The sequence below is a fragment of the Canis lupus genome, chromosome 3 (genome assembly GCF_003254725.2).
Source record: "Canis lupus dingo isolate Sandy chromosome 3, ASM325472v2, whole genome shotgun sequence".
Taxonomy (NCBI): Eukaryota; Metazoa; Chordata; class Mammalia; order Carnivora; family Canidae; genus Canis; species Canis lupus.
In genome coordinates this window covers 12,674,536-12,689,308 of record NC_064245.1, presented here as the reverse complement: position 1 = coordinate 12,689,308, position 14,773 = coordinate 12,674,536, and the positions used below count along the sequence as shown (strand labels likewise).

Below are 14,773 nucleotides of genomic sequence, written 5' to 3'. Positions count from 1 at the left end.
TTCTGTAGAATCAAATCCTGTTGCACAAACACTAAATAGCGCAAACATTTGTTATTTAAGAAAGCGAGGCAGTTTCTGGTAACACTTCAAGCTATTTTCTCTTGCCAAACCAAACTGCGATCTTATCCAAACAGATAAAATATGTTTAACAAGCCCTGGGTAGTGCTGTCACGAGCCTGATGCCTTCAAAGGGATGTTGGGAGGGGAAAGCTAGTCTAAGAGCTGTTACCCATTTGAAGAAAGCAGTATTTTCAGATTCTTGGATCTGTGTCCGTTCAATATTTGGGGGCATTGTACCATGGTGGAGACCATCTCTGGGGCAAGTTATCCTGAGCAAATAAAGATAGAATTTGGTAATTAACTCAGTGATTTTGATAGATGTGGCTGACCAGTCTGTAGGCTTAAAACTTCTTACTTCTTCCGGAGATAGGCAGAAGCTTAAATTACTAATGACCTCCTTGGCCTGCCTGCTTTCATTGCTGAATCAATGAAGCAAAGATAAAATAAGACTATGACTCAAGCTGTCACACAGCGAGTGAAAGAATGAGCAATGTCTTTGGAGTCACACGGTCACATCCACATCTTGGTCTTGCTGTGGAACTAGCCATGTGATCCTGGGCCAATTCAGTTAATGTTTCTGAGGCTCTGTTTCCTCACCTGTGAAATAACACCTACCTCACACATAAATAATAAGAGGATTAAAAGATGATGAAAAGTATTTCACGGAGTTTTGCGTCCCATTCCCTTCTGCAACAGAGATTTCTTATATAACAAACAAAGGGAAAGGAGACATTCTTTGATATTTTTCCTTAGAAGTACAGATTTTGAATTTATGCCAGTGTTGGAGATTACTGCATTTCAAAAAAGTAGAACCATCTAAAATATTTTTATGCTTTCAAGAAACAAAATAAGAAATAAGATTTGGCATCATTCTGGAATCCCAAAAGTGGTACACTGAGTCTTCGAGGAAGTCCAGGGATTAAAAAAAAAAAAAAAAAAAAAAAAAAACAACCCACAAAAGGAGGAGGGGAGAGATCACAATATTATGATGGGCCATTAATTTCCTATAATGGCATCAAGTGTCCTTCAAAGTGTCAGGACCTTCCTCTAACTAACCTGGCTTAAGTCATGGACATTGTAAAATAGTCACATTTTCAAGTACTGTTTTTTCCTCTTCCTGTAGGTTAAGACAATTGAACTTGAGGGAGGCATCTTAGAAGATCACTTTGAAACTTCAGTAAAAATGAGTACATACCTTGTAGCCTACGTAGTTTGTGATTTCATCTCTGTGAGTGGCACAACCTCCTCAGGGGTCAAGGTGAGATTGAGTTCTAATTTTATGCACTGTCCTGAGAGCAATAAGCTTTTATTAGATTAAGATTTCTTTTTCTCTTATTACTAAAGTATCATGCTTATTTTACAAAATAGGCAAAAAATAAATTGTTTATAAATCCCATCACCAAGATATAATGATTGATAATTTAGTGTAAACTTTTCAAATATTTTCTGTATGTATGTCAGTAGATGAGAGTGTATACAATAGCTGTATATACTTACTCTTTACAAAATAAAGTTTAACCTTATTTCACTCTATTTTTACCATAATATGCCATAAGAACTGAATGCCATTAAATTTTTCTATAATATTTTGTTATAATATTTTAGAGTATATTTTATGGATATTTCTATAATATTATGTTCATAATACCTTAGTGTTATATTGCATGGATGTACCAAAAATTTTAATCAGTATCTTGTTTTAGGACATTCATATTGTTTCCAATTGTTTTCTATAATAACTTTTTTCCCCAATGAGAGGTAGACTTTGTAATTTTTAAAGTCTTCATTATTTGAAAAAATTTACAACACCCAGTGAGTATCTTACAGTTTTGCAAATATCAGTAGAGAAACATCATTATCATCATCTCCTTACCCTGGAGAGCCAAATGTAGACATAAAAATATTCAAAGAACCATAAAATAATGCTTATTAAAAACACCTATAATATGGCTATTTCAACTTATATACTTATTATACTTACAGATATATAGATATATATATCTACAATGTATCTACATACATAACATACCCAGCTTCAGGTGTGCATAGGTAACAGAAGTGTGAGCAGTCTGAGGGCACTATACTTCAAGTTCCAGTGAGCTTCCTAGGTTTCACATCCCAGCTCTACAATTTTCTATATAGGTGTATGGGTGACTTGGAGCAAATTAATTTTCATGTGTTTCTATCTTTTCATAAGGTTGTTGAGAGAATTCAGTTAGATTTCACATGTATACATTTAGCACTGTGCCTGATAAGCCATCAAAAAATGGTAACTATTAACATATCCTTCCTATAAAAGTTCTTAGGGATTTCAGATAATTCAGAGCAAGAAAGCAAATCATGAAATGAAAGTAAACCCATCCCTGAAACCTGATAAAAGTGGAATGTAATTTTATTTTTTTCCACTCAGTGGCTATTTACTTGGAGGGAGTAAATGAACATATTTGGATATTCTTGAGTTTAGAGTCAACTAGATGGGAAGATGGATCCAATAAGTTCTTGAAGACTTTCCAACTTATGTACTTATGTTTTATTTGACTTGTGCTGGTGGACACAATTCTGGAAGGCTAACACTCAAGTGCTAGAATGCATGTCAGTGATGAGTTCAAGTGGCATCTCATGATAAAATGGATCCATATAGCTTGAAATTTACAGATTAGCACCTAGGAAATGAATTATAACAGGGAACACAGGGTTGTTTGTAATTCTTAAGACTGACTTTTGCTGTAATACTTTATGGAACATCTTATCCCCATCAAAAACATTCTTAATTCTTAATCATTTCTTGAAAAATGTGGTCTACCTTTCTTTGAGTGAGGACTGTCAGGAATGGAATTGTGCCAAGGATTTGTGATATTCAAAGACCACTTCTTCTGATTAATATTTCCAGGTGTCTATCTATGCATCCCCAGACAAATGGAGTCAAACACATTATGCTTTGGAAGCATCATTAAAGCTACTTAATTTTTATGAAAATTACTTTGATATCAACTATCCACTCCCCAAACTGGGTAGGTTCAAATTCCATGTCATTATATTTATTTTTGCTTATAAACCTTGCTTTGATTTTTTATATGTGATTTAAATGAGTACTGAAGAGATTCAGTTAGCCCAGGAAGCAATAATTTTACTTCAGAGATGGTTCTTGAGCATAGAGAAGGTATTTATGAGAAGTACAAGTAGTGTGGATCATTTTATTCTTTTATTAGGTTCATATTAAAATAGCTGCATGGCAGGTTAGATTTAATCGAATGAAGTTTCCAGAGCATACAACCTTTTTCTGTGCCTTAAAGATCATATGAAATGTATTTATTTTTTTAAGATTTTATTTATTTATTCATGAGAGACACAGAGAGAGAGACAGATAGAGAGACACAGGGAGAGGGAGAAGCAGGCTCCATGCAGGCCCCATGCTCGATGTGGGACTCGATCCCCGGTCTCCAGGATCACACCCTGGGCTGAAGGCCGCGCTAAACCGCTGAGCCACCCAGGCTGCCCGAAATGTATTTTATTTTTAAAAATATTTTACTTATTTATTTATTTGAGAGAGAGAGAGAGAAAGTTTGAGCATGAGCAGGAGGAGAAGCAGATGGAGAGAGAAAGGGAGAAGCAGACTCTTCACTGATCAGGGACCCCAACTCGGGGCTCAATCCCAGGAATTTGGGATCATGACCTGAGCCAAAGGCAGATGCTTACCCGACTGAGCCACCTAGGCGACCCTATAAAATGTATTTTAAAAATAACTGAAAAGAAGGGTACAGTATAGGAAAAATTAAACCAGATATAAGTATCTCTAATGACTATAGGAAATAATCCAATTAATATAAAATCATCAGTGCAATTTACAAAAGGAATTATTCCCACAGGTGAAGTACCAATGAATACTAATCTTTATTGATGCTAATTTATTTTTTGATTGTCTTATAAATATTTGTTTTTATCCACTAGAATTAACTAGTGTTAATTCCAGGCAATGTAATCACAAGTCAAGTGGCTTGGTTTGTTTCAACTTAAAAAGAATTACCTTTCTTTTTAGTCAAACAGTACTTCTTCCAAAATGACATAGCAGAATAAAAAGTAAAAATTCCAAGATTAAATATTAGCCAGAAATTTTATGACCTATGTGACACCAATGGCAAAGGATAAACATACACACACACACAGAGATATAATATAAATTAATATACGTTATGCCCGAGTTGCTTAAAGCTGATCACATTTCACTTTTTTTACTCAAGACTTTGTTAAGAGGTAGAAAAAATATCAATGCTGAAAAGGAAATTGAGGTCAGAAATAATTGATGCCCATAGCTTTTTTCCTGTACTGCCTTAGAAAGGACACTTGCTCATAATAGAGGCTGTATGTTCTTGAAGTACTAATTGAAATATTGACAATAGAGATTTCTCCTAAAAGATGTTTTCTGAAATTAAAATCTCATATCATTCTCTGTTTTATAGAAATGAGTTCATTATGTTTTGATGAATCTCAAACATACTAAAAATTATTTAACACCTTTCAAAGTTTTTGAGTAGTATTAATACAAAATATGAGTATTTTTTAAAAATTATTTCTTTATTCATGAGAGACGCAGAGAGAGAGAGGCACAGACACAGAGAGAGGGAGAAGCAGGCTCCATGCAGGGAGCCCGACGTGGGACTCATTTGGGGACTCCAGGATCATGCCCTGGGACAAAGCTGGCGCTAAACCGCTAAGCCAACAGGGCTGCCCTAATATGAGTATTTTTTTAGAAAATAATTTTTTTAGCAGTAATGCACCCAAGGTATTTGCCGAGTTTAGCATGCTTCAAAACAAATGGTTAAATGTCAACAGGTTACTTCAGCTCTAACCAAAGCTGTATTGATAGAATTAATGCTGCTCAGTGATGGGTACTGACTATTTTCAGTGCAACTACGAGATACTGTGTCAATGTTACAATAGACTTGATGTTTCCAGAAAACCTACTTATATGTGAAAGCATCACAATGTATTTGAGGAGAAAGTAAACCTCATTTCTAAAAAAAAAAAAAAAAAAAAAAAAAAAAAAAAAAAAAAAAAAAAAAATTTCTGGTGCAGAAGCCATAATGATCAAATATGGTTGTTCTTATTTCTTAGATCTAATTGCCATTCCTGACTTTGAATCTGGAGCCATGGAAAATTGGGGCCTCATCACATATAAAGAGACATCCCTGCTCTTTGATACTAAGACTTCTTCTGCTTCTGATAAACTATGGGTCACCAAAGTCATAGCCCATGAACTAGCACACCAGGTACCTGACACTCATGACAGTTTCTTAGTATCAGCCCAAAAAAAGCATTGTACAGGACATCAGCAGTCTTCCTGAAACAACATAAAATTATATCGTTTTACCCTTAGAGGGAACCTTAGAGACTATCAAGCCAAACAGTATGTCAAGTAGCAGAGATTTCAATTTCTAGACTAGGAGACTCACACAGGAGTGTTATCACAGGAGTGTTATCACTGGCCACTGTGTCATCTAAAACTCTTTAAGGCAAAGCCTTCCAATGTATTTTTTTAAAATATTTTTTTAATTTATTTATGACAGTCACACACAGAGAGAGAGAGAGGCAGAGACACAGGCAGAGGGAGAAGCAGGCTCCATGCACCGGGAGCCCGATGTGGGATTCGATCCCGGGTCTCCAGGATCGCGCCCTGGGCCAAAGGCAGGCGCCAAACCGCTGCGCCACCCAGGGATCCCTTTCCAATGTATTTTAGTAAAGAAGGTATGGATTATGCAGATACATAGGACACAGAATTGGAAACCCTACAAGTAGAGATTTCTATTAAAAGTATTTCTCCTTATACCCCTAGTCTAGGGCAAAACCAATCTCCCTTCAGTTGAAACCTGTCATTATATAGCCATCACGAGTACTTCAAGTCCAAGCCATTACAGGCAGCTGACCCTAGACACATTACCTAATCCTCTAAATTTCATTGTCTTTGTCTATAAAATTAAATTAATAAACTCCCTGCTTCTTGCAGCTGTTGTAAAGAATTACAGATAAGTGTCAGTGCCTGTCACACTCAATAAGTGTTGGTTATTAATGATGGCAGCACTGATCTCTGCTACTGCTACCATTTCTTGCAGGCTACAAAATTTCCATTTCCTAGGCCCATCTATCAACACTGTATTAGATGCAAATATGGAAGTGTAAAACTAGCTGTATGGATATCAGAGACTATTTTCCACTCTATTTCATTTCTGAAAATCCCTAGTAACAAAGTGAATTGTTAAGGGCCCCAGAAATTCTCCTTCACCATGTAGACAAATACCATTTTATTGTATTTACTAGAAGCCAGCAATATCTTATTTTTAATTTTTAACTTTCCCTTTATCATTATTATAATAATACGTTGGATTTTAAGTAGTGAACTAAGTACCCAATTACATAGGAACCATGCTCAGCACTGTACTCTAAGAACATATGTACAGTTTCCTCTGGTTTAGAATCTCCCCACTGGCCCATCTTAGGGCTTTTGATCATTAGTCACTGATAGCCCTAGAGCACTTGACTGAATGTGAGGATTTCTAATCTTTCTACTGAATGTTCATAGAGAAATGGTTGGAGAGCTCTACTTCTGAGGCTCCGCTAGGCCTTCCTTTTACAGCTTCTCTTTCATTGGAGATGCAGAGTCTAGAGCTGAAGCAGTAGGCAGCAGTGGAATTTTTGTCTTGACATTTTTGTTTCCCCATTTGTCTCCATGCGACCATTCACTCTGACAAAGACTCCCAACACCAACTGAGTGGGTCAAGGGTCCATAACATGGCATACAAGGTGCCCAGGATGAAGCCCTTCTCCACTTCATCTCTTACCAAACCTAAGCTTTAGCCATCCCAGGCTATCTGCCATTTCTGAATAAGCCAGGTTGTATTGCTCCTTTATGCTTTTGCTCCTACTACTTAATCTGCCTAGAGCACACACTATTCCCAACAAGAAGACTCAGGGAACCAATCATTTCCTAACTAACTTAGGCACTCTCCTAGAAGAACTTATTTTTAACCCCTGGAATCCTCTCTATCCCTTGTACAGGCATTGGTCATAGCATCATAATGTTTCATTGTATTTATCTATCACTTGACCTCTGTCATTTGTATTGGGGCAGAGGCTGTATTACATACATCTTTATATTTCTAACTCGTTGCCAGTAATGTAGTAGATTATCAATAGATATTTATTGAATGAATGAATAAACCACTCTTATAACTGGTGACATTACCATAATTAGCTCAACTTGTATTTTTCATATTCATCACTTTCAAATTAAGGAAACACCTCCATCCCTTTTCACAGATGTCCTTAGGAAGATTGGTGCCCATTTGTAAAATGATCTGAGGGTTGTCAGAAAAGAAATAGACCTTGAACAGTTTTTAGAAGCTTCATATATAGCTATAACTGTAAAACTCTTCTGAATCTTAGAATTTTTTTGTTTAATTTCCTACCCCTCAGGAGATTGCAATCCTAAAACAGATAAACTAGATGGATAGTACTGGGCATACAGGCTAAATAAAATACAAAAGTACATGAAAAAGTAGTAATACTTAAATATAGTGTTACAGATCAAATATAGGTTAAAGGTAAATTTCTATTTAGATTTCCTTTAGGCATCTTGTTAATTTTATGTATATATATTTAAAATTGCAGAATTTTATTCACTTTAGTGTCCAGGTTAATCCCTGGAAGGAAGTCAGAGCAAAAGTTAACAACTAAATTCCCTCATCAGTAATACTATGTAGCAATCTGAAAGTCCTAAGCAAATTCTTACCAATTCTCTTAAGTACCTACTACTTAATGTAAGGAAGTGACTTCACCAAAGATATTTAGGCTTATATTTCTCCTAAGACCACCACCATAAATCAAGAATAAGGTGAGTTTGCACTTACCCCACAAATGATTTTATTTTCTTCCTTAATATTAAAGCTAATAGCTAGGAAATGTTGGGAGAATAAAATGCAAGTTGGAGAGGGCAATAAAGACGAAAGAAAAGTGAAACAAAAGCAAAAATGTGGTGAGAAGGGAAGGCAAAGAACTTGGTAGAAGGAAGTTGTACAGAGAGAAAAGGGTAACAGAGAGAGGAAGGGCCTTAACCACCGAAAGAAGGAAGTTACCACCCGTTGTACTTTTTGCTACAATTAATAATTTTTTATATTGGCTTTATTTCTTTTTTTAAAGAGATATTTATTTATTTGAGAGGAGAAAGAGAGAGAGAGAGTGTGCATACATGAGTGGAGGGAGGGGCAACCAGAGAGGGAGAGAACCTCAAGCAGACTCCCCACTGAGCATGGAGTGGGACTTAGGGCTGGATCTCACAACTCTGAGATCATGACCTGTGCTGAAATCACAAGTCCCACACTAAACCTACTGAGCCACCCAGACACCCCAATATTTGTTTAATTTCTAATAACATTGAGTCTTTGCCTCCTAGTGGTTTGGGAACCTGGTTACAATGGAATGGTGGAATGATATTTGGCTCAATGAAGGTTTTGCAACATACATGGAACTCATCTCTCTTAATGCCACATATCCAGAGCTACAATTTGTAAGTTTACAATTTTGTATGTCATGCTATATATACAATTCTGCTCATAACATAAATCCCTCACCCAAACATCTATGGACAGAGAGCTCAAATAGCACAAATACACAGCGGTGTATGTGAGGTGAAAGGAAAGAAAACCTATGTGCATATACAATGATGTAGGACAAGATGGTGCCCATGGCTAAGGATCCTGTGAAGAGTTCTTGACATGTAACCTGAAAATTAAGCATAATTGGGGCACATGCCTCTAGAATTTTCAAAAGGTGAATTCACTTCCCAAAATGTATGAAAAGATTTTTTTCAAACATGTCTTTTTCTTTAGGCATAAGGAATCTAAACCCTTCATATCATAGTAGTTTGTAATGGTTAATTAGCCCTTTGAGGTGGGCGTTTGGTCCAGGATCATTTAGACAGACATGGACTCAGAGTTAGTGTCTTCTTATTTGCTTTGTGTTGAGTCCACGGTGTAATCCTAAAACTTCATATAGCCTCACTTGTAAAGCGCATACAATGCATCTACTTTGCAGGGATCACAAATGATGGATACGAGGTCCTGGCACATAGCAAGTGTTCACTAAATGGGAACCATTTTATTTCTGTATCCAAGGGCTTTGGTATATGGTAAACATTCAAAGAATGTCTGAAGGAATGTTGGTTTTATATCTTTATGAAGCAGACAATTGGGGGAAGGGGAATATATAATGTGATAGAAATTTTCAATCAATTGAAGAAATATTGGTCGAAAATTTTTAGGAATATGTTACTAAGCCTCCTGTGTTTTCTACTGCTTTGAAAGTGCCAAATTGAAAGTGAAAAAATGTTCTTTCCTCTTTAGGATGATGGTTTTTGCCATACATGTTTTGCAGTAATTAAAAAGGATTCATTAAATTCATCCCATCCTATCTCCAACCAAGCAGAAACTCCTACTCAGATACAGGAAATGTTTGATGCGGTTTCCTATAACAAGGTATTAAATGCTGTGGGCAAGTGGAAGCTCTGCTTTCAGGAGAAATATAATGAGGCTTGTTAAATCAGCAGTTGAAGTTATTGGTTCCAGGTTATTGCCACTTGTTATACTTTTGTTATATTTGATGTTCATCTTTCAGACATTATGCATGTTCCATAAAATTTAAACTTCCTTTAAAAATAAATCATACTACCTATTTTTCTTTCTTTCTTTTTTTAAGGGAGCTTGTATTTTGAATATGCTAAAAGATTTTCTGAATGAGGAGAAATTTCGCAAAGGAGTTATTTACTACTTAAAGAAATTCAGTTATGGAAATGCTAAAAATGATGATTTGTGGAGAAGTCTGTCAAATGTAAGTCATCTGTTGGGTAACAGTAGACTGTTGTTAAGCCTAAGATGTAACAGCATAATTATGAAGGTTTATAAATAGCCATATTGTCAGTCATCCAATATTTATTCCACTTTCTACATTGCCAGGGTCCATAGAAGGCAGAACTTTCCTTTTTTCTTTAGCACCACACTAAACCAGGATGCCACCCACACTGGGATAGTCACAGGTGTTTGATGTTTGGCCCTCCTCTCTTTGGTTCCCTTCTATCGTTAACCCAATAGTTTTGTCTCCCCATTTTCCAAAATCTTTAATGTCTTTGTAATTCCTGCCATGAACATCTAATCTTCTCATCCAAATTTTAAGGTTGAATTCTACTTTCTCAACTTTATTGTCCAGCATGTATTCTCCATTCAGTGAGACACATCTTCTCCCTCATTAGAAGAAATCCTGCTCAATCCTTATGTCACCATGTTTTTGTTTCTAGTGCCCTTGCTACGTGAAATGCGCTTCTTCTTGCCAGCAATTCAAGTGCCATTCATCTTTTGAATTCTAGCTGAGATTTTACTTCCTCCTTACAGACTAACGCACCCCTCAATGATTCACCTTTCTGCTCAATACGTCGAAGTGTGTTTATGATTCTGTTCCACGCAGTGACATTCTCTTTTATTAGTTTATAATGGTTCAATAATAACAATGATAATAATAAAATTTGCTTAAGAACAAGAATCATATCTATTCTTTTTTTAATGCCATGGCAATTAGCATTGTGATAAAAAACAGTTAGTTATTGATTAAAGAACACATGGTCTCTTTGTTATTGGGATTCATGTAGTATAATAGGTAAAATGAAGAAAACATGCAGTCAACTCAGATAATTCTAATAATTATTAAAATATTCTTAAATTTTTTACTTGGAGTAAAATAATCTTTTATAGAAGTATTGGACTGATGGAGCTCATGTATATAAACACATATGGCCCAGGGACAGTAATAATACTGTTCAACATTGGTATAGCACTTAATCGTTTAAAAAGTTATTTCAAGTGCATTATCTCATTTGATTTTTTATGCCCTTTTATAAGGGCATAAGTCTGGACCCTCATGGCCTAATAATTTATGTGATTTTGTGGTCAAAGAAACAAAGTCGTTAAACATTTTTTCAAAATGGCTCAAATCTTTTGTTCACATTTCTTGAAAATCACAAAGGGACCAAAATACACAGTCTTTAGTATGACCTATATAAATGTTCTTTACCCATTTCCATTACCTTCTGCCAGCAATCTAGGTGATTCTCTCTCTCCAGAGTCCTCCTAACTTCTCAAGAAGCCTCACATTGCTTTTATCCCCCATCCCTCTCCTTCTTCCTCTCCTTTGCTCTGTGTGTGTATATGCGTGTGTGTGTGTGTGTGTGTGTGTGTGTATAGACCTCAACTTTGCCTCTCTTCAATAAGAAACAATCCATCTTTGGTGTGCATAGTGGATATGAGGGGAGAGATTAAAGGAGAAATTTGGTCAACAATTGCAGGATTCTTTTAGGTCAGCTATGACTATTTCTAGGTTAATTTTTGTCACATCATGCTTATTAGCCACCTCAAGAAGGTAAGGTAGGCATTCTTACCCCATTTTTGTCAGTGAGAAAAGCAATACTGAGGAAGAGATTGGTGCAGGTTGTATATACACCATGCAATGACAGAGTCAGTACTTGAAATCTATCTTCTGATTCTAAGCTGAGTATTCATTTTCTTAATTACATCACAGCTTCTTCCTAGTTATCAGGAAAGTCTCGATCTAACCTTTCCCTGAAAGTCCTTAGTTCTAGTTGACCACTTCCTGATGCCAAATGAAAGTATGGTACGAAAACGATAAATTCCTGTAAATATCTTACTCAGAATTGTGTCACGTTATATCATTTCTAATACATTTCAATAGCCACTTGGGAATTAGAAGAATTATTTGTTGTTATTTTTCACAAAATCATTTAATAGCATTTGAGAGCCTTAGACGGTATATATGTCTTATTTTTCCATTTACAGTTCCCCTTAAGCATTCAGTCCTTGTTATTTAAGGATTGATTGACAGACAAGTTGTTGATTCTCTTAGGTCTAATTTTAATTCTGAATTCAAAATTTATTGTTCTCTTTATAAGCTACTGTGAGTCATTGGGAATGCCCAGGTAAGCAAAGACATACCCCTCCCCGGTCAAGGGATTTGTGATATGAAAGAAGAAGGTTAATACTAGAGACACAATTGCCTAAATGCTAAACAGGGGCCTGAGTAGAACACACAATAGAATAATAAAGTAGGACCTTCCCCAGGGGAAAGAGAAAAAATGAAAGAAAAATTCAGCAAACTAATTCATTCTTAAAATAGTTGTTCTACTACCTTGTACTTCTTTAGAAAACTTAAAATAAATATATATGTATATAATACACACACACACATATATAAATTTAATTGATGAAAATAGACATGTTAAGGAGCATAGCAAGTCATGAAAATTAAAAAAAAAGGCAAAAAAAGGCATCTTGGTAGTGACCGTAGGAAATCCACAAAAATTATTTTTGTTTTATGTATATAAGTAACTTTTGTGGACTTCCTATGGTCACTGCCAAGACACTTTTATTTTTTAATTTTCATGAATTGCTATGCTCCATACTAGATCAATTAAATTTTCATAGACCTATGCTGCTAAATGTCTGCATTCATGTCTAATATGCATATTCAGCTGACTATCAGTACCGAAATGGCAGTGTTCTTTCATTCTTGTTTTATAGAGTTGTCTAGATGATTTTACATCTGGTGAATTTTGTTATTCCAATTCCAAGATGACAAGCAATATAGTAAGTATAAAGAAACCTACAAAGTAGAAGTCTGGGGTATCACATGACCTGTAGTGAGTGTGGACTAGCCCAACTGTCCCTTTATTTTTTAAAAATATTTATTTAATTATTTGAGAGGGGGGAGTGCTGTGTGGGGAAGGTCAGAAGAAGAGAATCAGAGGCTCTATCCAGTCCCCTGACCTGTGAGATCATGACCTAAGCTAAAACCAAGAGCTGGACACTTAACTGACTGAATCACCCAAGTGCCCCATCAACTGTCTCTTTAAATAACTGGAAAGGAAGAGAGACTTCATAATTTTCCTTGAAACAGATTTGACTGAAATAGGCATGTTCAGGCCATTTAGGGGGATGATGCTGTTACTACTATATTTTTGTTGTTATAATTCAGCGTTCCCACAACCCCACTGCTAGCTAAAAATATCTCAGCTTAGAATTCCTCTGCGTGGTTAGTGCTGCACTGGCATCCTCCAGGCTCAAAAACATGCCAAGCCAAATATGTTAGGTCTGGAAATATAGTGAATGGTTTTCTTGAGGCCCTGTCTTTTTGTTTACTTCTGGGAAGTTATTGGAACACTTTAGTGAAGGAGAAAGAAAAGTCACCCTGAAAGAAAAGAATTCCCTTTGAAAAGAATCATGGTGATCCCATAAATTGTAATTTTTAAAGGAAGAGTCAGCATAATCCAGTGATTTGAAATCTATAATAGAAGCTGGGGAGCTAGAGGTTTTGTTCTTTATTCAATAGACATCTATTGATGTAATATTGTTCTTTTGGAATATTTAAAGCTCCCTAAAGATAGACATTTCTCTCCTAAACACCTCGACTTCACTGTTCTGAAAATGAAATGGTGGGGTGTTTTTTTTTTTTCTGTTTTTGTTTTTGTTTTCAGGGTTTTTTTTTTGGTTTGAAATGGAGCAGGGAAAAAAAAAAAAAAAAAGAAATGGAGCAGGAGGGAGGCTCCAGCATCAAGGCCTTCCTCTGGGACTTTGTCACCACACGTTAACCCTCTCGCTCCCACATCCACCCCTCCTTCAGTTAACTTGCAGAGAGCAGGGGGCTCCAGTCCCGGCCCTGAGGGTATACCCTGAGGCCTCCCCTCTTCCTCCTCCAGCCTGGTTCCTGGCATCCAAGGAGGTCTCTGTGTTTTTCTGCCCTCCTTGGTGTCTCTCCTCTGGCTCGAGTCACCAAAATCACTTGTCATTTCAGCTGGCCTTTCTGGGGGAGCATGTGGACGTCAAGGAGATGATGAGGACCTGGACTCTGCAGAAAGGACTTCCCCTCCTGGTGATTGAACGAGAAGGGCATTCCCTCAAACTGAGGCAGGAGCGCTTCCTGAGCGGAGTCTTCAAGGAGGACCCTGAGTGGACGGCCCTGCAGGAAGGGTGACTGCGTTTCTTCTGTTGGTCCAGTTCCCTTCAGCTCAGTTTGCTGCTTGGTTCATTAGCTTTCTCTCAGTTTCAATGGCAACAGGCTGGATGCTCTTTCTCCGCAGGAGTCAGAGGCCTGAGCTAGCCTTGAGAACCCATGGAGAGAGCTCCGGGTGGGCCCCAGGCTGCCTTGTTGAGGGTGCAGCTGTGTTCTTAGGAACCTGCGGCAGCCCCTCAGTTCTGATGCAGGGGGTGGTCAGCTATGTGGCTGTTAAAATATGTCCTGTTCTTTTCAATCCTAGATTTCTTGGGCCTTGTAAGTTAGGTGACCAGCGCATACCTAGAAAGTGTTATGACAGCTCCACATCTTATCAGAAGAGAAAATAGGGGCACCTGAGTGGGTCAGTGGTTGAGCATCTACCTTTGGCTCAGGTTGTGATTGGGGTTCTGGGATCGAGTCCCTCTCCCTCTGTCTCTGCCTCTCTCTGTGTCTCTCATGAATTAAGTCTTGAAAGAAAAAAAGAGAAAATATATCCCCTATATGGTGAATTACATTCCTGGGAATTAAACCTCCTGTGGCCTTTTATTTTTCAGTAACTGACTATAAACAGGGGGTCTAAAAACATATGATGTTCTTGGTAATAATGAAAGCA

At 36.9% G+C, this 14,773-nt stretch overlaps 1 protein-coding gene and 1 long non-coding RNA gene across 7 annotated transcripts in view; one reads left to right on the top strand and one right to left on the bottom strand.

Moving 5' to 3' along the window:
* LOC118354275 (uncharacterized) overlaps positions 1–8,155 on the bottom strand; it is a 31,587-nt gene extending 23,432 nt beyond the window's left edge. For all 5 annotated transcript variants that reach the window (XR_004814473.2, XR_004814472.2, XR_004814479.2 and 2 more), the window contains exons 1-2: positions 7,962–8,155; positions 1,256–1,349 (exon numbers count right to left, since the gene is read on the bottom strand). This is a non-coding gene — a long non-coding RNA (uncharacterized LOC118354275). The remainder of the gene's footprint in view (positions 1–1,255; positions 1,350–7,961) is intronic.
* The window catches only part of ERAP2 (endoplasmic reticulum aminopeptidase 2), a 40,016-nt gene that overhangs the window by 9,259 nt on the left and 15,984 nt on the right, over positions 1–14,773 (top strand). For both annotated transcript variants that reach the window (XM_025437806.3, XM_035714555.2), the window contains exons 4-11: positions 1,184–1,318; positions 2,951–3,071; positions 5,173–5,327; positions 8,504–8,617; positions 9,453–9,584; positions 9,805–9,936; positions 12,690–12,755; positions 13,960–14,135. In XM_025437806.3, the coding sequence (XP_025293591.3) occupies positions 1,184–1,318; positions 2,951–3,071; positions 5,173–5,327; positions 8,504–8,617; positions 9,453–9,584; positions 9,805–9,936; positions 12,690–12,755; positions 13,960–14,135 (1,031 nt within the window). The remainder of the gene's footprint in view (positions 1–1,183; positions 1,319–2,950; positions 3,072–5,172; positions 5,328–8,503; positions 8,618–9,452; positions 9,585–9,804; positions 9,937–12,689; positions 12,756–13,959; positions 14,136–14,773) is intronic.